At 41.1% G+C, this 23833-nt stretch overlaps 1 protein-coding gene across 1 annotated transcript; it reads left to right on the plus strand.

Moving 5' to 3' along the window:
• Positions 1-2612: 2612 nt before the first annotated feature.
• Positions 2613-5372, plus strand: LOC308330851 (kelch domain-containing protein 3-like; the record flags this gene model as incomplete). The annotated part of the gene is made up of 3 exons (XM_080785926.1): positions 2613-2649; positions 4165-4381; positions 4526-5372. 3 exons carry the CDS (start codon positions 2613-2615, stop codon positions 5370-5372), a joined length of 1101 nt encoding a protein of 366 aa, XP_080642052.1.
• Between the last annotated feature and the right edge of the window lie 18461 nt (positions 5373-23833).

Below are 23833 nucleotides of genomic sequence, written 5' to 3' on the forward strand. Positions count from 1 at the left end.
CTTCATTTTGGCCATTTGAAAATATCCAATCTATACACATTGTGAGCTTATGGATCTGCTATTTTCAAAAGATTTGTATACATTTGAAAACTTGCCAAAACATTAATTGTAAACTTTTACTCAAGTCAATTTTGATTAGGCCTACTGGACTTTTACTTAACAGAGTATTTCTACATTGCAGTATTGACACTTTTACTTAAGTGAAAAATGTTATAGTACTTTTTCACCACTGATGACTGGCGCCTTGGGCTCTTTGTTGAGCTTCAGTGTACCTTTTGGATAATGGAGGACCAAACCCGTAAGCGGCAAAGTGCCGTGCAGCGACGCCGTCCACTCCACCCCTCCTATATTCTACTTGCCAGCCCATAGAGTCCCATTGTGAACCCGGACCGGAGTATGGGTCATCAGCATGTTAAAACTTCCGGATGCTAACTTGCATATGTTGGGCAATTTTCAGAATCAGCATAATAAGCTGGGGTACCATTACAACCAATATAAAGCAACATTTTCAAAATTTCATTATGCTTTAAGTACCATGTGACGGGTCAAACTAGGGGGTTTTCATGAACATAAAACCTAGGCCTAGGGTACTCAAAATGTCCGGGTTCACATTCTGGCAAGTAGACTAATCACCATTGAAAAATGCTGCCATTTTCTCTCGCCCATCCGATCTCTGACTCGCGCACCATAGGTGGCATTTCAGCGGCTTATTCCTTCATGAATCGAATAAAATATATATATATATTTTTTTTTAGCTGGTTTTTTTCATGCCCGCGGAGCAGTTAGGGGTCTTGCTCAAGGACACTTGAACCAGTCATATTGCTGGCACATTGCAGCCAGGCCTGGAATCCAACCTGGGACAACCTGGGGCTCCTGCTTCCTATAGGCAGGCTCTCTAACCCTATGCTCTATGCAGCCCCTGCACTGTCACTGCTAACCCATACTGGTTGTTCTGCAGAGGATGTATAGACAAACGCATCTCCTTCGATACACAGTTGCCAGCCAATAGCCATTGCTTTTCACCATGACAGTGAGGAGTTTCACCAGTAAGAGATATGCGCATGCTGAGGGAGACGCTATCCCTCCCAGTTCGGCTCCACTGTAGGGATCACTACTGTAGTTCAACGACGGAGAATGCCGTCCCTTGCCAGCTTCCCACCTGCAAACACACCCTAAAATGTGTTTGTTGGAGTGCATGAGTCATGCTGGATTCAAACCCCAGTCTCACCGTTCTTGGTCAGAATATTTTACTCCTGATGCATGCCTGCCGTCTTGATATCAATTATCAAATGTCCAAAATGTGACCAACAGTATGTTATTTTTGAGGAACCTGTGTCGTGTGCACAATGCCGTGAGTACACACACACACACACACACACACACACACACGCACACGCACACACCTCATTCCCATCAGCACTCCATGTTATTTAATGGTGTATGAGCAACAGCATGCTGAGAATCTCATTACCGCCCCTGACATTTCCCTCAGGTTTTTTGAGTAACGACCCCCTCCCCCCCAACACACACACACACACACACACACACACACACACACAGAGAGAGAGCATTGGCACTGCATGGTGCCGATTAAAAAGCGAGCGCACCAGAAAATGATCCCTCAGCTGAAAGTTCACCGTCAGACTTCTCTTAATTGAGTCACTGCACTGCATCACTCCAGTGCCTGGCTGATACATGACTGCTTCCAAAGCTCCGCTCATGGAGGTTCTCCCATGAGCGTATATTGGAAGTGCGTGGAGCAGGTCTGTCCTGACAGCCAGAGGAGATGGCAAAGGAACCATTTTAGGATGTGCTGCCTGCCAGTGCCAAATATGCTGTATAGAAACGTGCAAGGCCCTGCCATACCATAGATTGAAATAATTGTAATATTTCCCACAAAGTGCATTCCTTTCCACTTCATCCCCCCCCCCCCCCCCCCCCCGAAGTGGAAAGCACAACATACACCCTGAAAACATTTAATGAGCCGAAATGAGGAGTGAATGAGGAGTGACTGAGTGACTGAATGAGTGAGTGCTTGTTCAGTCAGATAACTCACGAATGGAATGAACAAATATTCATTATTATAGAATGTGTGCAACTGTGCATATATTTTATCTTGGCGTTCGGCTCTGCTACATTTGACTCCCTGCTCGGCACAATTATACAACCATCATTAACCATTAAGAGCAGGGAGATAGATAGCCGTGGGAAGATATTTACAGTAGGGGGTGCCGCATGTGTCTGCACGCACCTTGTGCACCCGCATTTTCACGCAGAAAAGTGGCTTAAACTTTCCCTCTCCACACGCATGAGCAAAATAACAGACAATTAACCAGGATAAGGCGCCGATACTGTGATATAGCATATGTATTAGGCGTAGTAACAGAAATCTGTTCTGATTAAAAGTATTATTATTATTGCCGTCCTGTCCGAGGGCGGGCTGTGCCTGGAGGGAGGGGGTGCTCCAGCCCCCCCAACAATACGTCCCTCAGCCATGGATATACATCAACTCCCTGGGGAATTCCCCGTGGGGAACAGGAATAGCAGAGCCCACCAGTAGTGCTGGGGTGGCGGTGGGAGCAAACAGTGCATAACAACACCAGGAATACATTATGCAGAGGAAGGAACGCAGGAAGAATCCAGTCTTAGGTGAGCTTAAATACCCCGCCCAATTGGTCAGCTGATAGCCACGTCAGCGACTTACATGTGGGTCTTGCATAACGCTGAATGAGCCCCTCGAGTATAGCTCACTGAACTAACTCTGCAAGCTACGTATCATTCTGTTTGCATGTCTGATTATTTCTGTAATTGTGAGTGAGTGAGTGAGTGAGTGAGTGAGTGAGTGAGTGAGTGCTAGTTTGTTTGCATGTCTGATTATTTCTGTGGGGGGCAATAAATAATATGCTGTGAAAATAATTGCCTTGGCATCTTTCCATTTTCAAAGTGGTATTTCTGTCATGAACATAAATATCTGATATCATTTACATGCAGCCATTAATACCATCCTGCTGGCTGGTTGGCCATTACCTGACCTGACTTTAAAAGTTGTCTTCTCCCTTTTCAGTATATTTTTTTCACCACAAATGAGAGTCTTGTGAGAGAGAGAGAGAGAGAGAGAGAGAGAGAGAGAGAGAGAGAGTGCGCGCGTGTGTGTGTGTGTGTGTGTGTGTGTGTGAGTGTGACTGTGAGAGAGAGAGAGTTTGCATACATGAGTGTTTGTGTGTTTTTCTGCAGCTAATTTCACAAACTACTAGGCCGACATATTTGTTGTGCTCGCTTTATTCGAGACTATTTGGCATATGGGTAGTGTTAGAAAGTAACTAAGTACATTTACTTAATTACAGTAAAGTAAAATCTTTAGGTATTTGTACTTTAGAGTATTTCCAATACTTTACTCCACTACATCTCGGATCAAAATATTGTATCTTTACTCCACTGCATTTATTTGAAAACGTTAGTTGCTACTAGTTACTTTGTAGTTTTGGATTATTACTAGTACTACAAAACATTCATTTACCATTTCAGCCATATACATTTTGGGCCATTTGAAAATAGATGATCTAAACTGGCTCACAATGCGCATTGAGTACTTTCTATTTTAGGTAGCCTACATTTTGAAACCAACTCTGAGAGCAGAATTCAAAAGCTGCCCTCAGAGCAGCAAATTAACATGGTTGTAGGCATTTAAGCTGCCCTGAGCAGCAAGTTAACATGGTTGTATGTATAGCATTTAATCTGCCGGAAAATACAAATAATTAATTAAGAAGTGCTTGGACTGAGTTTACTCTACAATTTGCAATATAGCCTGGTTCCCAGAGGATAACCCATCAATCACAATGCGGATTTCATGCACAAGGGATCAGGAAACAGCTCTATAAGCATAAACATAACTTCCTTGGGTGGTACTTCCAGTACTTCTGGTTAGGCAGTTATGCTCACCCAGCATGAATTTACCATATTAGGCAGATCAACAAGCATCGGTTTGCCTGATTGGCCAAACCATCCCATCGGCTTCGCGGATTGGCCAAGCTCCGGTAGTACGTGTGAGTTACTGTATTGTAGTGTAAATATAACTGGTAGTCCACTATATGATCTAATTCATTTACAGAGCATGTACAGCTGAGTCCGGATTGATCGAAGTGTCTGAAATGTTGTGCTGGACAGTGCATCTGAAAGGACAAAGGAAAGCTTATCATGCTGCTGTGGCAGTGAAGCATAAGGTGTACTCATTTGGAGGGTACTGTCACGGGAAGAAGAGCTATAAGTACATGGATCAGATTGATGTGCGTGTCTTCAACTCTGTGTCTTTGAGCTGGACAACGTTGCCCCCAGTGATAAATGGAATAGGAGAACCTGCCCTTGAGGTTGCCTCAACGCGCATGTGCCACACAGCTGTTCTGGTTGAAGATATCGTCTACGTCTGGGGGGGGATAGTGGATTTTAAGATAGTGGAGGATACCCGTTGGGTTACCATTTCGGGCAACAACTGCAATGTGCTTTATGAATTTGATGTTGCCACCCACAGATGGTTCAAGCCTAAGATCTCTGGGACCATTCCAGGGGGGCGGGCCGGCCACTCAGCCTGTGTCTTGGGGGATGTCATGTATATCTTTGGAGGATACAGCATGACGACTGGATACACCAAGGACATCTACAAGCTGAAAACAATGGTCTGGACTTTAATTAACCCCAGAGGCACTCCAACACAACTTTCAGCATGTCACTCTGCAACCATCATCGGGACCAAAATGTTTGTATTTGGGGGCAGAGGGGACCAGGATGAGATCAACTACAACAACATTAGAGTCTTTGACACTGAAACCAACTGTTGGCTGAGCACACCTCCTATGAAACTTCTCCCAGAAAGACGTAGGGGTCATTCAGCCTTTGCCTACAATGGAGAGTTGTACATATTTGGTGGTGCCAACTTTCCTAAACGCTGTTCCTTCAATGACCTGTGGAAATTCAATCCAGAGACCTTCTCCTGGAAAGAGCTCCATCCCAAAGGAAATGGCCCATATTTGATAGCAAGGATGTGCTGTTGGATGTGCATGGTTGAAGATCGTATCATCTTCTTTGGAGGATACAGATATGCTTCCGATGAACTGTTCATCTTAGACTTAAGTCCTAGTCTTAGGACTTTATGCAAGCTAGGAGTTATTCAGTACAGTCTGAAACAGTCAGGACTCCCACATGACATCAGGTGGGAACTGGCAGCCATGAAGGAACAGAAAACTGCCAGAAGAAACAGAAAGAAAAGAAAAAGAGATGACAGCAGCGAACAAGTTCCAAGCAAAAGGAACAGAAGAAATGGAAAGACTGGGCCTGCCACCCAGACTGGCCATAAGAAGATTCAGGACATTTCCCAATAGTCTGCCTGTGTAACCACTGATGCGGTATGCCGCCATAGCCTGTTAAAACAAAGGACACATTTTTTTTATTCATCCAGGACTGCTATGACTGAATAACCCGACACTGCCATATGGGGGCGGCATTGATTCACAAGTTCACAACACAGCCTCCATCTGGATTGCCGTTCGGACCAATCAGCGGCAGCTACGGGCAGGAGATACCAGATGCAAGTAGTTTGAAACGAGTGTGAAGAAAGCTTCTGCAATCTGGCAGAGTCAGGTTAATGACAGAAGGCCACATCAGTGAACATGAAACATATATGACATGAAATATTATATGTATATATTTATTTATTTATTTTATTTTTGAGGGGAGATAACCCTTCCTATGCCCAGCTTTTTGTGTGCGTGTGAATTTTAGCTATGATTTGATTGGCTATATATATTGAAGTATATATTGAGGACACAAAGTGAGGCCGGAATGTGATGATGTATGATGATAAGAGCGCCCCTCACTTCACGTGAGTGTGATCTTTTTAAGTTGCATTGAGCAGTGGCTGGGCAGAGGTGAGAACTACCCACCTACTTGGTCAAAACATCAGTAATATATTTTTTTTAGGAAGAATCAAAATGTGATGTGTGTTTTGCTTTTCCGTTCCAAGACCAAAAGTAGCAACGTTTATTATCAATAGACCCAATTCCCATTAAGAAAGAGAGGGAGAATAGAAAAGGATGGCGCTTGAAGAGGAAAGAGGTGACATGTTTTAAATTAACTGATATATTCAGAGCCCCAGCATGGATAAAGGTCAGTCACCATTGGTGAGCTTTAGTGATACTCGACCCATGTGTAATGCAATAATGCCGGAACTATTGCATTCATATGGAGTGCTACTGTACCATCTATCAAACCTACGTATACTGTAGGTTTTCATGTTTTTGTTTTACAGGATATTATGTCTGTCAACCAAAATGTACTATGGTTATAGTTCACGCATACACGCGCGCACACACACACACACACTTCTATTTTTATTTTTTTGAGGGGCGCTAGCCCCTCCAATGCATGGCTTTACAAAATTATGTCATGTGGCATCCAAGTCTATGTTTAGGGTACTTATGTACTTTTTTGCCAGGCAAGTCTATGACCTTTAATGTTTGTTTAGGGTAGTAATGATGTAGGTTTTTGCCAGCCAAGTCTATGGACTTTAATGCGTGTTTAGGGTAGTTATGATGTAGGTTTTTGCCAGCCAAGTCTATGGACTTTAATGTTTGTTTAGGATAGTACATGACAATGTAAGATGTCATCTCGCTAATATAAATGAATGATGATAATTAATTTATTTCATTTTTCAGAACATCAACATGCACCAAAAGATCTGGGCGCCCCTCACTTCACACGTGTGAGTTTTAGGACATGCTTATAGGTTGTGAGTGCGTTATTGTGTGAACTACTACTCTTCATAGTGTCTCGCCATAGTCACTACAATGATAGAGTTGAGAGTTGTCTATTTTCACACTGTAGAAGGAGGATAAGATCTGCACTCTCAGTAGTCTTTAGGAGTCTTTAATAATGATGCATAATTGTATATGATCCGCAGCAGACAAAAGGCCTACGCGCCACTCTGCACACTTTGCCACAGCAACTATAAAATAATGTTTGCATAACAGTTGAAGATGTGTGTGGCCTAAACAAGAAAGCAGAGATACCCACGAGTCTCGGAGCTCGAGTCCGAGTCGAGTATGGAGTCTTTGAGGTCGAGTGTTCGAGTGTGAGTGTGTGAGTGTGTGTGCATGCGTGTGCGCGTGCATGTGTGTGTGTTGTGAAGGATCAACAAAGTGAATATGTTATGTATGTATGTATGTTTGTGTGTCAATGCTGAATCCCTGCACACAGGCAGTTAACTTCCTTCTACAAATCTGTTTGCACAAAGCTGCCAAGCTGACATGGTGAGGAATCTACACTGGCACATTCATTGCATCATATTCTCCAGTCCACATCCTCAAGAAATGTGTATGAGGAGAACTGTGGGCAAAATAGCTTTAGCAAAAACAAAAATTCAATCAATGTCCACATTTTTAGAAGCTCTTTGAAGTTTATCCCTGGCTGGCTCCATTTGCCTATGACAATTGACAATGTGCTTTTTTAATTTGCTATTCATTGCCAGACGTCGGAATGCATGTGAAAGGTTTGTCTGTCCTAATCCTGCTTCTCCTCACTAGCTGGACCAATCGATCTGAGTTTGCACATCCATGAACATTGACCAGTACCATATGCACGTACTGTAACTGCCAAGCCCTTTTTTCACTTTCCTGAATAATACGCTTTATTAACGTTTTCATGCTGTTACTGTTACTATTATAATTATAATTATTTGGATAACGTTAGGCACAGTTCTTTAGGTTGAGGTTAGGCAAAGTTATTTTTGGTTGAGGTTAGGTAGTTTTCTTTTGGTTAGGGTTAGGCAGAGTTCTGAAGGCTGGACACAGTTATTGTGGTTGGTGTTAGGTATGGTTCTTTTGTTTAAGGTAGAGGTTAAGCATGATGGTTTGTTTCAGGGTAGAGTTTAATAAACTGATAGTTTTTACTCCGGAATGACCATGTACTGTAGGCTACACATGGGAGTCGGAGATACAATATTACTGCAGACACGTCAAAACTTTACTTTGACATTAAACATTTTGCCTACACAATTTCTGTGTAGGCAAAATAAACAAAAACATGACCTCCTTAGGGCTACAGTTGGAGCTCCTCAGCTACTTTACAGTAGGCGATTGCAGTTCTACTGAGTAGCTCCCAGGCGTGAATGAAAACACATGAAGCATGAAGCCACTGATAAAGTGCTATGTGCACTCAGCAAAACCATTCACCGGATATAGGATGAAACGAAGACGAAGAGGCAGGGAGAACACGGTAAAATCCTCAGTCATCATTTAACTCTGCATGGCAGAACTTCAATGAACCCTTACGGGTCGCATTTAGTTCCATTTGTACCCTCTCGGAATTACAAGTCGATATTCAACACTGCTGTTGCTCAGCTGCCTCTGGTTCCCCAGGACTTGCGCTTTAATTAGTGTAGTCCGAGGCAACTGCATGGAGATGATACCAAGTACCTTAAAAGCTGCATGTCAATTATAAAATACTCCCCCCCACGGGCCAGCTCGGTTTGAGGTAATTAACGCAGGGTCATTCAGACAAAAGGCGCATTTTACTTAAAAGGACATCTCTCAAGGGCTCGCTCGGCCAGGCCGATGATCCTCCATCTATGCAGTGATTATGAGAGAATTTAAATATTTTTGACTGTCAGGCGCTGTGTGAATTTGCATCAATGTGAACCTCACAATCCCTATGCTATTGTGTCATCCAATCAAAAGACTATGGACGACACAATGGGGATTGTGCGTGTGTGCGTGCGTGCATGAGAGAGAGGGGGGGGGGGTGGTCGGGGGCACAGTGGAGAACGTAATTTATTGACTTCATTAGTCATTTTGCTGGAGCCTGCCTATCTGTGACAGGTGCATGATGGGAGAGTCCCTCTGGGCCCTTTTCTCCTTTTCAACCCAAAGGCAGAAAATAGAATCAGAGAGACTTCATCATTTAGAGTTATGGATTGTTGGATGTCCTGTACATGTTGACAAGAATAACACGTTATGAATTGTTTCGACAAACTGCTTCCTAATGACACCAATGAAATAACGATCAGATTTGTGTACATCAGCTGTCTCTTAGAGCAACACTTGAGGATGACAAAGAATTGCTTTTTTCAGTTCTGACTTCTGGCAGGCATTGGTTTTTCATTTGCTAGTCCTCAAATATCATTGGAACTTAAAACACTGACTAAGAAATGCAGGGTCATAGGAATGATGGTGAAAAATGTCCCAGCCCTCATCCTCTCACCCTCATATGTGTTATTTGTTTTCTGCCCGTCTCCCACTGGATTGAAATGCTCGTCGCTTTTTGGCAGCAGAGAGGAGTAGTTATTATTTCTAGCTTACCAAGAGATTACTCTAGTGTTGCTGAACCGGATCTTGCCACTGGATATGTTGTTTGATGTAATAAAAGAAAGCCCTGTACACATACCTGAACCTGGTGATGCAACTCGGTCACCCCCTGAACCTCAGGGGAGCATGCAGACATTAAACCGTCCTCTAGTCTACACATATGAATGCTCACCATGCAATATCAACATCCTACGTACCTACAGTACAGCCTACAATGTCAATAATGTTGCTCATGTTTATATTATGTATGTGTGTGGAATGTCTGTGTTAAAATAAATAAACATACTTTGTTAAAAAGAAATGTTGCTCATTGTTTTGTCTGCCTTTGCTTTCTTCAGGTATATAGGCTACTTTAACATGTTATTCTGAGTCTCTTTCTACCCCTAGAATGTCTAATATTCCATACATAATGCATTGCATGCATTCTATATACAGCCACAGAACATTTGGCTGTATATTGCCATTTCATTCATTTCATAATAAAAAAACACAATAGATCAACATATTTTCAATGAAATATGGATCATGAAATAGGATGTCTTAAGGGTCTTTCCAAGTAGAACACTGCCACTGCCATAGACGAATAACAGTCTAAGTTCAAATTTTATTCTGACCCCTCCACGAAAAGGCCTAGTTGTCCTGACACCTTATCCATCATTTATATATTATGGATAATTAGTGTGGACTTAAACTGTTATTCGTCTATAGTACTGGAAATGCATACTGCATTTTAACGTTTGGGTCCCAGGGAGACCGGGTCTTAAGCTGAAAAAGTTTGGGAACCGTATAGCTCTCCACCATCATTACAGTCCACAGAAGCATGGTGCCTACCGTATATGCCTGAGCCCAGCTTTCTGCAATCCACAGCCACTAAGTCTCAACAACTTGACTTGGGGTTTATTCCAAAGTGGTGAAGTTATGCGGTTCTCTGTAACCTTGCTTACTGCACATCGCTATCCCCTGGCGGTGCATACTGTATGCTGCAATCCCCCTTCAGGTGTTTCAACAGGCAGCTCTGCTTAGTGCTTACTATGCAGTCAAGCCCATTCTTGTTACGGACCCATCTGTCCGTGTCTGATCCCCATGAAAATGAAAAGTATATCTTGGCACGTGGAAATACTGCCTCATGCATTGAGTGCATGCCTCTTTCTTCAATATAGCATGCATCTCTGGACCACACAGCGACAACAGTGCAGCCACAGTTGGTGTGAACACAAACAAAACTAGTTCTACGAACTGAACAGCTGTTGCAACCAATTGCATTCATGAATTGTCCAAGCATGTGTCATCCTTAAGCCCAAACCACACCAATGGGTGGCCGTACAACTCCTTGCAACCAAACGGTTGCAAGTAGATGCATGGGGACCCAATGATGTGGTTTGGTTTGGGCCATTGAATATAACCAGTTGAAACACTTGGGTCGACGTGGGTCGACGTGTAACAGGACATATCAGACTGCTGGGACTAACGCAAAAATTGTCTCGTCCCTTCTCAACCCTTTGGTGTGGTTTGGGCTTACATTTCATGGCACCCACTACAATTCAGAGGCAACTATTGTACTTTTTACTCTCCACTACAAAACTTTTGTTACTATTTACTTTGTAGATTTTGATTATTATTACAAAACATACAGTAACCACATATAATGTACTTAATTACTTTCCACCACTGTTTAAATCAATCAATCAATCAATCAATCAATCAATCAATCAATCAATGTAATTTTACACACTCACAAAGTGTGAGTAAAATTGTTATGTATGCGAGATCTTAACATTGCAGTTAAAGGAAAAAGAACAGACGCTGCCAGCTGGTATATAAAATCACAGTGAAAGAGTGTCATGTGCATGCAGTATGAACATGACACTCTTTGACCATGACTCACATTAAACACTTAAGCCCTAATTCAAAAATAGCGTGTGGTTGTGGTTGACTATTAAAATATGAAGAGTCTGGAAATAGTGAATCATTTCATACCCTAAAAACGTGTGCCATGGTCTGATTGAATTTAGCACAAAAAAAGGAAGGGGAAAAAGTGGGAGTGGGAGTGGGAGTGAATTTATGCAAAAGAGAGATGAAGAGTGATTGCTGGTTGGAAAGTCATGTGCCACACTGTAGTGTGTTCATACTGTTGTATGAACACTGTACTGTGTTCATACTGTTGTATACAGTACAGTGGTTTTCAACCTTTTTCATATCAAGATCCATTATTTACCACGGACCACCATTTTATGAAATTTACCATCTCAGACCCACAACTAAGGGATAATTTGTTATCGTTGGATAAGAATCTGTCCACAATTCCATGCTGTGTTGATGTAGTACCAGAGGAGAGTTAACAGACAAACGTTGATCAAAATAGCAATTCTTGTACATTATCTAATTGTGTAGACTTCTTGTAAATTAACAGTAATTCAGAAGTTTAACGTTCAAGATGAACCCATGAGGATCCATTTGGTTAGCAACTTTCCATCATTTAGCTGGGGACCACCTGGAACCCCTGGCCTGGACCAATGGTGTTCCCCAGACCACTGGTTGAAAACCACTGCTGTAGTAGCCACATGATAACATACTGCACATGCACAAGGACAAAGACTCAGTTATAATACGAACAATAGCACTGTTGTAGGCCGGATGATACACTGTATCAGCCTCATATACGCTGTTGATAGTCTGCACATATTCATCCATTAGGTGTCTGTCTGTCTGTCTGTCTGTCTGTCTGTCTGTCTCAATTGCATTAAGCCGGTAAATGAAATCGCTGCATCCTTTTTCAGTGAATCTCACTGAAAAATCGCACTAATTACTCAACTGGAAGACGTTATAATCTCCATGTCTAATTTCTGTGGGGGATTGCATTATTTTTCTATTGATCATCTTCACTCCAATGGCTTTCTATAAATCACGTTGTGTCCACTGAGGTATCAGTGTGATTAACATACTGTATAGCCAGGCTCGGCTGAAATTGGCTCACATCACATCTTAAATAAAAGCGAAAAATAAATAAATGAAAATTGAAAATTCCCAAAGCCATGAACCCCAACCTTTCCTTTTTTTGCTTTTGTAATAGTATAACAAAAACAAAAAAAACTTTCAAAATGACCAGCTCAACAATAGTTTCAATATGTACCTGAGGGGGCTTTGGAATAGCGGAGCTGGCGTATATAAGACCAATGCACTTGGAACGGGAAATAGAGGGGGAGAGTTGTTTGTATTTGATTTGTAATGCTACAAACGTTTTTGTGCACAGCAACCTATAACCTCTTGAAAACAAAATATTGCATTGTGGGTTTGAGCTGACAGGCCCTTTTGATGTCAATACATATTTAAATTTAATATTCTTTAGGGGCATATCATGTGATCTACCTGCACAGCCTTTGTGATCTACTGTTAGATTGTGATCTACCTTTTGGGCACCCCTGCGGTACAGTGTACAATACTTAAAAATAAAAATAAAACTGTTGTCATGCTGCACACCTACCTAAAATTGCTGATATTTGCACCACCCTCAATGAAAACAATGTATTTAATACTCCAGTCTCAAGTGCTACATGGCCGGGTCACATTACCGCGCTGCCCTACACATCTCTGGCTTAACCTATAAGAATAGAATACATCATCACTTAGCAGCTATTATATGTTTTCTGACAACAATCTAAATATGCAAAGTAAGAAGTAAAGCAAATCATTGTGTAGAAAGTTTTGCCTGTAGATAAAGTATGCAAAAATGTAAATACTCAAGTAAAGTAAAAGTGCCCCCATTGCACTTAATTACAGTAAAGTAAATGTATTTTATTTATTTATTTTCACCACAAGAAACCAAAGCTTTCTTCATTTAGTATTCAGTTTGAATTTGTTTAATTCTTTAAGGTGTCAAATCACAGTCTTGTTTTGTTCTCTCTTTCTTTATATTTCATTCTTGAACAATGCTGCTCAACTGTGAAAAGGTTCAGTTGCTCCCTACATGGAAACAGATGTTCCTGGACTGTGTTTTGTGATCATGAGTCAACAAATAAGTTAATATTGTTTCTTTGAATGCACCAGTGGATTATTGCATAAAAGCATTAGCTGTTATTGAACGGGCTGTTTTAGAGATCTTTCTGTGGGCCCTATTACATCCATTAATCATTTTATGGAATTGTTGTCTTCAGTGTGGTTCCTTGCGCTATCGTATGCCAAAAAAAAATCTACCTGGAAATAAAATGTCTGGGTATCCGAGGCTACCATGTGGGAGGGGGGTGGGGGGGAAACCGGCCCGGCCCGGATGTTCCAGGGACCCCCACACAGAGTTGCACCACTTACTTCACACGGGTGTGATCTTTTTTCTCCTAACCGTCTCCTAAGGGCTCAAGTGATTAATACATAATGGATTTTTGTAAATTTGGGTTCTGGGGAGACACAAAACCTCTATTTGGTGAAAAAGTTTAGGAACCCAGCTGTTCTCTACGTGCAAGAATTGGACTTAGAACAAGCAGACAACGTACACGTGCTGGCTGGAAAACTGGAAAAAATGGGTGCCTTCTCAAATCTCCGTTTTCTTTGTCCTACTTTTTACTTTCACCCTGCAAACATGATCAGATATTCATAACTTGGAACATAATTAAGAAACTTAATTGAGGCTCAAAGCCTTTGTACTTCCATCTCTGCGTGAGTCGGAATCCCCTTCAGCTTCTTTGCTCGACATTAGATTAGTACCTAAATCCATATTAATCAGATTTAATTTCACTTGTAATGTAGGCTATGTACAGTATGCAATACAACCGACCCAGAAATGAAGAAATTAAATTGACTTTCAAGAAGGTTAGGCCAGAAGCAATAACAGTTTAGTACAAATAAAACAAAATTGCCTCAGTTATTAGGAAAATGTTCTTTAGATGAATGAGTTAGTTCACATGTTCTAAACTTATATTTAGGAACATTTAGAAATGGAGAAATGGTGTAATTCTAAGAAAAAACTAACTGACCCATATGGGTCTGTTTGGTTTTCTTTTGGTCCGTCTTTTGTCTTCTGATAAATTCCACTAGGTGAAATGATAGCCTCTTGTGTCCACTTCCTCTGGTCAAGGTAGTAATAATATAAAAAAACAAAACAAAAATCATCTTTTACTTTCTCTCATAACATGAACCTTGGTTGAAAAAAACAAAGTTGTCCTTTAAAGCCCTGGGGGACCCCGATTAACTGTAGGGCTTAAGTGGTGTTCATGTAGTATAAGCAACCATACTAGCTTGCACTTTAACTGATGTGAGACACTTCTCGTATTTTGTGTTTCTGTGTGTGTCCGTGCGTGTGTGTTTGTGCGTGTGTGTTTGTGTGTATGTGCGTGTGTGTTTATGTGTGTGCATGGTTTCATGCATGTGTGTCTCTCCATGCATGAGTGTTTGTGGGCAGCGGCAGCAATCAAAAAATAAATGTGATCGACAGTCAGACAGCACTATGGTGGGCAAATGGAACACTTTGAGCCATAATCACTACACTGTTTTAGGTCAGAGCGCACTGCATATTATTCACCATAGCCCCAAGCACTCAGCCACAATAACAGAGATTACATTGACACACATGATGAAATACGCCAGGTGTTTGCAATCCAGTAATGGTGTGCGTGTGCAAGCATGTGTTTGTGTGTGTGTGTGTGTGTGTGTGTGTGTGTGTGTGTGTGTGTGTGTGTATCATACCACAGCCAGCAGGTACGTGTTGCAGTAGTGATTCAAGAGCGACGTACTGCGTCATCACCATCTTGCCTGCCTTCCATGCCTGCATGCAGTGGTGGAAAAAGTAGTCACATTTTGTACTACAATATAGAAATACTTAAGGCGTAGTGAAATGAAAAATACGTTTTTCACACTTTTAGACCATATCTGTGGTCATCATATGGGCATACCTAACAATGGATGCCAAAAAAATGGGCAAAATCAAAAGTCCATAAAACCCATTGTGTCTTCCTCTGGAAAGAATCACGTATCCTACTTTGAAGAATAAACAGAAGATGTTTGATAAGATATGGGGAAGGTTTATCCAATATATTACGGTTAATGATTTATCTTATTTAATGGTGGAAACTGAAATTGTCTAATTGTACTCTCTGCAGCTGTTTGGTCTTGTTTGTTGTTTGACTCTGTTGTTGTTACCATTCAAGTGCCATTATTTTATTATTATACTGTACTTATGTATGTACTGTATGTTATTGTTTTGTTTCGTTTGTTTTTCATTTTTAAGTAGTTGTATTGTATTGTCTGTATTATGTGTTGTTTTGTTGTATTGTCTGTTTGTAAAAAAAAAAAATGCAATAAATATATTGTTAAAAATATACACATCGATAAAAGCCAATAATAAATGAAGCTCACCAGTTTGTTTCCCATGCTTCATTACTACTCCTCCACAGCTGGTTTTGATTAAAGAACTACTCTGTTTTTATTCTCATGATTCAAGATGACATCCAGACAGTGTATTACTTGTTTTAAACTTAATCATCACGCTAAAATATGTATATAGGTTGTGTAGGCTACAGGTTAGAAATAATCCGCTGGCTTTTTTTTATGTCTCCCTTTCACTTTGTTTACAAACTAAATTCACGTGCAGGAAGTCACAGACTTTGAGACCCCATAGCCTGGAGGGATGCGACGCAATGATTGGTTCAGAAACGTCAGCGTTTCCAGCTAAAACTTCAAAATAAAATGTCCACCATTTCCGTTGCCCTACACCTTTAAAGATTAATGCAAAATGTCTCATTTCGCATTGTGATCTTGTAGATCGGCTATTTTAAAATTGCTATGACCATATATAGTGGCGTGACTTGTCACAAGGCGTGACGGTCTGACTACTATGGTACCATAGGGGAGAACGGGGTAAGATGAACCACTTTTTGCTTAAGTTGTCCTGGAAGCAAGGCAAAATGAGATGGCAGCCAAATCTAATGATCTACCCATATTTCAGGATGTCTTCTATCAATTGAAATGATGAGTAAGCATCTATGACAATGGGCCATGAAAATATTACCCTTTTAAAAAAAGTGGTGGCTCAATTTGCCCCATGTAGGTAAGTTGATCCAAGTCGAGGGGCAAGTCGAACCACATGCTATTTTAATGTTAAAAGCTTATGTATTCACTTATCAATAATAATATAATAACAGTTTTCCCTTTTGCAAATAGTCTTATTTATTTGTTTATCTATTATTTAAAAGATATTAAGAAAATTAAATAAAGTTTGTTATTCAGAACCTTATATTTGCAATATTGTTAATACAATATTGCAAACTTCTCTTAAATGAGTATGTACATGCAATTTTAAGGTAATTCAGTATCATTTGAGCAAATCCACTTAGCAAAGACTTAGCAAAATCATCTTACCCCGTTCTCTCTCCCCTATATGGTGGCGTGACGTCGTCACTGACGGTCTGCAGGTTTTCATAGTTATCTGCGACCAATGGACGCAATAATTCGGGTCTAGTACCCCCTTAGAGTTAGTACCCCACGTTGACAACCACTTGACCAAAAATGAATGAATCAACCATTCATCTGAACTAAGGCAAATTAATTCCAATCCAAGCTAACTGGCCCAGCCCCATTTAGGTGACATGGTTATGGCTCTCCAACACATGGGCAAAGAATGGTGGCTTTGAAAAAGTAAACTTGTTCCTATAGTAGGCTATACAGCTCCTCATTAGTTCAACTCTGGTGCTCATAGCTAGAGAGGGAAGGCTGGAGAAGAGAGAGAGAGAGAGAGAGAGAGATGTGGACTTTTGGAGACCCGTTTAAGCACTGGACTTAAGTTATAGTAGATGTTTAAGAATCATTTATTATAAAGCAGGGATATAAATGGTAGTACGAATTCAAGCCAAACTTGGGGGCAGAATGCAGGATAATTGCTCTTGGTGCAGTAATAGAGAGAGAGAGAGAGAGAGAGAGAGAGAGAGAGAGAGAGTGTGTGTGTGTGTGTGTGTGTGTGTGTGTGTGTGTGTGTGTGTGTGTGTGTGTGTGTGTGTGTGTGACTGTGTGTGTATACGTGCGTGCATGCATGTGTGCAGCCGTGCACGTGCAGCGTGTGTGCGTGCGTTTCAGAGCAGATTAGCTTTGCACACTGCTCACAAAACAGTCCCATGAATATGGAATATCTAACTGGATTTCATCATATCATCCATTAACTTCCACAAAGCGTTATTGGAAATCCTCTCCTTAGAGGGGCTGCATTTACGATATCAGTCTTTCAACCGAGGAATATCGGGGTCGCCAGGCAGGACACAGGAAATTCCATCTGTGCTTTGAAGCAGATTATGTCCGTGCATGGCCTTCTGTTCCACTGCAGAGGTTGCTGGCCAAAGTGTGAACTTGAGTTCACCCATGTAGGAAAAGTGAGTAATTGTACTGCATGATTATAGTCTCACAGAAACACAGGGACATTCGATCTTGTCCAGTGATTCTTGTGATGATATACAGGTATTTGTACATTCACACTCATTTAATACAGTAGAATCCTCAGTGATATTTTAAATTAAAATCAAACTCCTAAAGGCCTACTCCAGTTTAGGTGATAAGGTGACCATAGATAGTTGGGAAAACTATCACGCCACGCCACAGTGATCGCTATGAGCTTGTAGATCTGCTATTTTTCAATAGCTAAAGCATAACATAATGCTAACACCAAAAGGGGTTCCCGCCCAAAATGGGTTAAGATGAGAGTCTGGTGTTCTGATACACAACATCTGCATAGTCTATAATAGGAAGTAACACTTGAGCAATTATTCTTTTCCTAACATACAAAGGAAAAGCAATTAATAGAAGGGGCACTTTTTCTAGTTCATTCATAAATTAATTTAAAGATCCAGTGCCGATATCCAGGGCCATCAGTATTTTATTTTATTTATTGTGTTTGGTTCTTGATTCTAACTCTAACCTGCACATGTCCTGTCACTGTGTTTGCAAATTCACCCCACTACTGCTTCCTGGATTTACTTCTATGGGTCAATAATGGTTTATCTTACCTTATGTTATCTTACAAAATGCATAACTACCAACACCTGTGAGGAACAGATGTCCAGATGCTCTTGTTTCTCTACTGATTTGCTGCTTTACTGAAAGCCAAATACATTATGCCCCCCCTGGACTCACACTGCAAATACTATGTCATATCTATGAGCCATGAACATCAATGCCCTCAGTGTCAATATTCAGTATTTCAGTGAATGTTTGACGTTATCTAAACACACTGTACTTTGTTGAACAACGAAAATAATAGCTCGTCTACAAGGTCCCACGGTGTCACTTAATTGAAATTCTTCTAAAGTCTCAAGGAATGCAACCAGCAGATACACTTTAGCTGAGCTTTAGCTGAGTCTAACATTCTTTAGCTGGTAAAGAATGTTATGACTCTGTCATGGCTGACATAGTGCTGATGGACTGACTCATTTATTTGAGTATGTAGTAATCAGAAGTAATGACCTGACCTTTATGATGTATTGCAACTTGCAAGATATTCTATGTAAACCAATCCTTATTTGCCAAAGGACGCCTTTGTGCACCACCCTGCTGCTTCATACACTTCCACATTTTGATTCCAAAGAGTAGCCCATAGCTGCCTGTGACTAATTTAAGGCTGGGTGAAATGGATCTAATATCACAATATATATGTTTTACCATATACCTCAATATTGTGACAATAATATGTTATTGTGACAATTACAAAACATACATTAACCACTGGCATATTTAAACTGTCACTATTTGAAAATAGCTGATCTGAGCTTGTATAGATAATAGATCTGCTATTTTTTTTATATACATTTGAAACCTGTGAAATGGATCATTCTGTAATGGGTACTTTTACTTTTGGTACTTTGAGTATATGTTTATGCCCATACCTTTGTACTTTTACTCACGTAAACTTTTCATTCTGGTCACAGAATATTTCTACATTGCAGTATTGACAATTCTTTTTTAAAGTGAGTACTCATGCTGCAAGTCATTCCTTCTCTCTCCTGCCTTTCCTGTCTCTCTGATCACTGTCACTATTTAAAGATAACATGCAGAATAAAATATCTTTAAAAAGGCATGCGTTGTCTCATCAAAGGCAACAGTGGATGTCAGCTCCGAAAAGTGTTGCTTCACCAGCACGTTTCACCGTTTTAGCGCTCCTGCAGCTGCCTTTAATTGCTTCTAAATTCTACGTTTTCCTTCAATTTCTCCCCCGCAGATCTGCTATTTTGGGCAATTTTTATTTTTTTATTATTATTAATCAAAATCTTCACAGTAACAGTTAAAGTACTGTATAAGGTATAAACAAATGGAAATACTCAATTAAAGTAAAACTCCCATGACATTGTACTCAGAGTACCAGAAATACAAAGGTAAGAAATAACAATAATAATAAGAAGCACCATCAATAACAGCATACAACACAACTTTCATGCACTAAGCCCGGGCAGCGTAGCCCTGCTCCTCCGCCTTCACGTCTCTGTGTGTGTGTGTGTGTGTGTGTGTGTGTGTGTGTGTGTGTGTGTGTGTGTGTGCGTGTGTGTGTGTGTGTGTGTGTGTGTTGACTTGGCAGAAGAGCGCAGAGGCGGAGGGGTGGGGGGTGTGCTGCCCAGGCTAGTGTAGGAATGACTGCTTCACATCCCGCCAATAACAAAAGAAAGTGTCAGTGATAAACTGTTCAATGCAATCTGTGCAATGCAAAGAAAAATGACAAGTGTCAACAGTGCAAACAGTACAATAACCATAGCCTAAAGTGGTTTTCAACCCTTTTCATATCACGGTCCATTATTTATTCAACATTTGAGCCACAGACCACCATTTGATGAGATTTAGCCTCTCAGACCCAAAATAGTATTTTTATCGTTGGATAAGATTTTGTCCACAATTCCATGCTGTAGGCCCGTTTTTCCTCACAGATTTTTATTATTATATTTGCCAGCGGCGTATCGATTATTTATCGCGGGAGGAAGTATCGATATATATCGCAATATCGATATTTCAGCACACCCCTAATATACAGTATATATATATATATTATATATATATTACAACCATTAAACCACCATTAGATTTTTTTCCTAGAAAAAGACAGAGACAACCCAAGGCATGTATGCAGCCATGCATCCCTCTCTGGGAATCCCTGGTGTAGTGAGGTGTTACATCACCTCAGGTGTCTCTACAGTATATCAGCTTACTTTGGCGGGGATAGTGCAGTGATTTACTTGTGTTGTACAGGGCAGGCTATGCAAATTCAACGCACTATTTCACATACATTAGTGGCTCCATTCAAACGATGAAAGTCAGGCTACCGTATAGACTGGGTTGGTAGATACAATTTTAGCCTATCTCGGCTGCAACTGTGACACCACTTTACACTCCACAATTGCTGTGGATTGTAAACTTGTCCAAACTACAAAACTATTACTTTTCAGGGGAAAAAAATAACATGCTTTCTGATGAAACCAATGTAGTTAGTCAAGGTCTTGTTAATACTTTTTGTGATAAAACCCACAGACAGACTTTCAACCTGGTGTCCCCATTTTGGACATGTCATATTTTCAAACTTCTCTCATTTTCACAACTTGCCTTTTGCAACTGGGGGTTTACCTTTCAGCTCATGTCTTATGCCCCATTTCCCAAAAATTAAACAAGCACATTACCAGACGCCACAGATGGGGAATGGACTTGTGGCCCAGAGGTAAACAAGTGTAACACAGGTTGTTACTGGCACAGAGTTGGACAGCTAGACTAGTCGTGTGTGTGTGTGTGTGTGTGTGTGTGTGTGTGTGTGTGTGTGTGTGTGTGTGTGTGTGTGTGTGTGTGTGTGTGTGTGTGGTGAAAATGCCGGAAATAGCAAAAATCTCCAAACAACAATTAAGCTCATGTTGTGAGCTTGATATGATAGATTGATCGATAAGCTATTTTTGCTACTTTTGAGTGACAATGTCATACGATAGTCTAAAATACAGCATTAAATTGTGAAAATAAAGGTATGGAGATACAAGGTTTCTGCCTGTGATTATATACACTTGGATGCTTTGCATGCTATTAAAATAAAGTTTGGGTAAGGTTGCTACTAGCAAATTAAATTTGACCATATTACAGAACACTCTGCTTAGTGAATGACTGTATTTCACTGGACAATTTCACATGGCATGCATTCCAAATATGGAGGTTAAAATTAATGTCCAGACGCAGACAGACCAGCATTTCCATAGTGAAGCTCAATTAGGTGTCACCAACGCGAGACAGATGAAGCGAGATGGTTTCAGATCTCCTTCAAAGCCCACAATTCAAGTGTGAATTTCCAGAATGAAAGAGACACTTTGATGAGTTTCTGCCAAAAGGCTCGACTAGTAATGGTGCTCCGGAAGAAATCCTTTCATCCCAGGGAGACAAATAGTTTGAGATTAAAGTGTCGACGCTGTGTTGAGGGGCCTGAAAAGACACAATCATGGTCAGGTCTTGTCACAGTTCATCAGCTCCCAATTGGGGGGTCATATTGTAACGTCCCAGGCTATTAGTGGCTGGGAAGGTTTCACATTGTTCAGCACTAGCTACTGTGTTGTCCACAACTGTGTTGTGATAGTATCTTGTTATCATGTATGGGAATAAAGCGTTGGGAGAATGATAGATATATTATGTGTTGTGTCATTCATATTATGGGTTGAATATAAGACGTGGACCCCTTTCCCTTTGGGGTATTTTTCCCACTGTACAATTTCACATGCATTCAATCTGTCTTCTGTATTTACCCACTCTAACTATTCACGCCCAGGGAGCAGTTATCGGTTATGTGTCTTGCTTGGGCACACTTCCACAAATTGAATGGCCACACTGAAGGGGAACTTCTGACTCCCCAACAGCCTCTCTACCCATTCAGCTAAGGCTGTCCCGATCTGTGAGTGATGATTCATGCAAGCTGTTGCCGCAAAACAAGTGTGTTCCTATACAAATGGTGTTGTCATGTCTCCTTCTTTTAATGAGCAAACCACTAGTCATTAAGTTGGTGACAGGCAGCAGAACGAAGAACCCCCCCCCCCCCCCTGTGCTTCCAGAGGAGATGAGAGGTTAGGGACAGAAAGTACACCACTGTGAGGGCTCCCGAGCAAAGGTACAAAAGCTCATGCCACTGAACGCTACCTCGAAGAAGTAGATTGGGGTGCATACGTTGGTCCGACACATGCGTGGCCAGTTAAGATTCACCTGTTGCCAAGCCCCGGCCGAAAGTAGGTACTGCAGCTGGAGCAACACTGGGCCATATAGGCATGAACGTGCGCACACGCACAGTGCTCGCTCATGGGTCCCTGTCGTCAGGCTTCAATGATGGCATGCTTGATGTTATCCAGAGGAGGTCTCGAGCTGCCTTGCTTTATGATGGAAAGAAACCTCTCTTCTTTGGGCATGTTATCCAGGTGCAGGACGTAGCTGGACTCAATGGCTGGACAAACATCGACAGTGTCATTTATATTCATGTAACGAAAAGTAAGTGCAGGCCGAGAGACCTGGCCATGTTCAAACAAAGTGTCACACATTTGACAGCTCTGGTTGCCTTTCTGCTTTCATCCTATAGCTCTCAGCTCTGGTCCATATTTAAGGCCTTAAGGAAAGTCTACTTTACCTATAGTGGACGCACTCTGAGAACACAAAATGCACTTTTTGGGAATATATATTTTTTCCACCAGTTACTCCACTGCGCCCTCTACAAATATTTTCAATGGAAAATCCCATTGAAAGGATTTTTCCTTCCGGTGAAATATTTTAATTTCTGGACATTTTATCCATGTGGTCGGGGGCTCAGAGTGCCTCTACTAGGGAAAAGGCTTTTGCCGCCACAAAACCGTCTTTGAATTGGTGAGTAGCGAAATTGATCTTTTTATTTTTGCAGATGCAGTCTTCATGTGGCAGCAGGAAGTCTAGAGTAACATAGCCTTAAGTTAAGATTAAGAGTTAAGACCATACTATATAGGCATATATGGACCGGAGCTACTTTCATCCCAAGTTGCCCCCGATGGTCCATGTAGGGACAGACATCAAATCAGGATCTGTGTGGTTTTTCTACTGGCAGAACCCGGGTTAATTATGTGTTGTGTTGCATTATGCTGTGCCATGTTATCCATGTGCTAATGGAGTCAGTGACACAAGTGTTGCAATTATAAACTCTAGCTCCCTCTCCCATCCCCTTTCATGTGGATTAAGTTTATAGGCTACGTGATGAGTTTTTCGAGCTCTTTGCCTGCATATTAAGCCGGTCATTACAATATAAAATATAGGTAGGCTTGATTAAAATAAATAATGACAACCTGACACATTAGGAGAAATGTAAACTGACTGGTAAGTCATTACTCATTACCAGTCAGTAATGATAATAAATACAGTTGAGTTAGACATAGTTCTTGTGAAATTACTATATACATACTCATTAAAGGTCCCCGCCTTAATTTTCTTCGGAATTTCATTCCGTGGTGTAGCCCAGGCTACAAGAAACATCCCCTAGGGCTTATCAGCCGGAAGTGCGC

This window comes from Protomyctophum bolini, assembly GCF_963924005.1.
Source record: "Protomyctophum bolini genome assembly, chromosome: 16".
In the NCBI taxonomy this organism is placed as follows: domain Eukaryota; kingdom Metazoa; phylum Chordata; class Actinopteri; order Myctophiformes; family Myctophidae; genus Protomyctophum; species Protomyctophum bolini.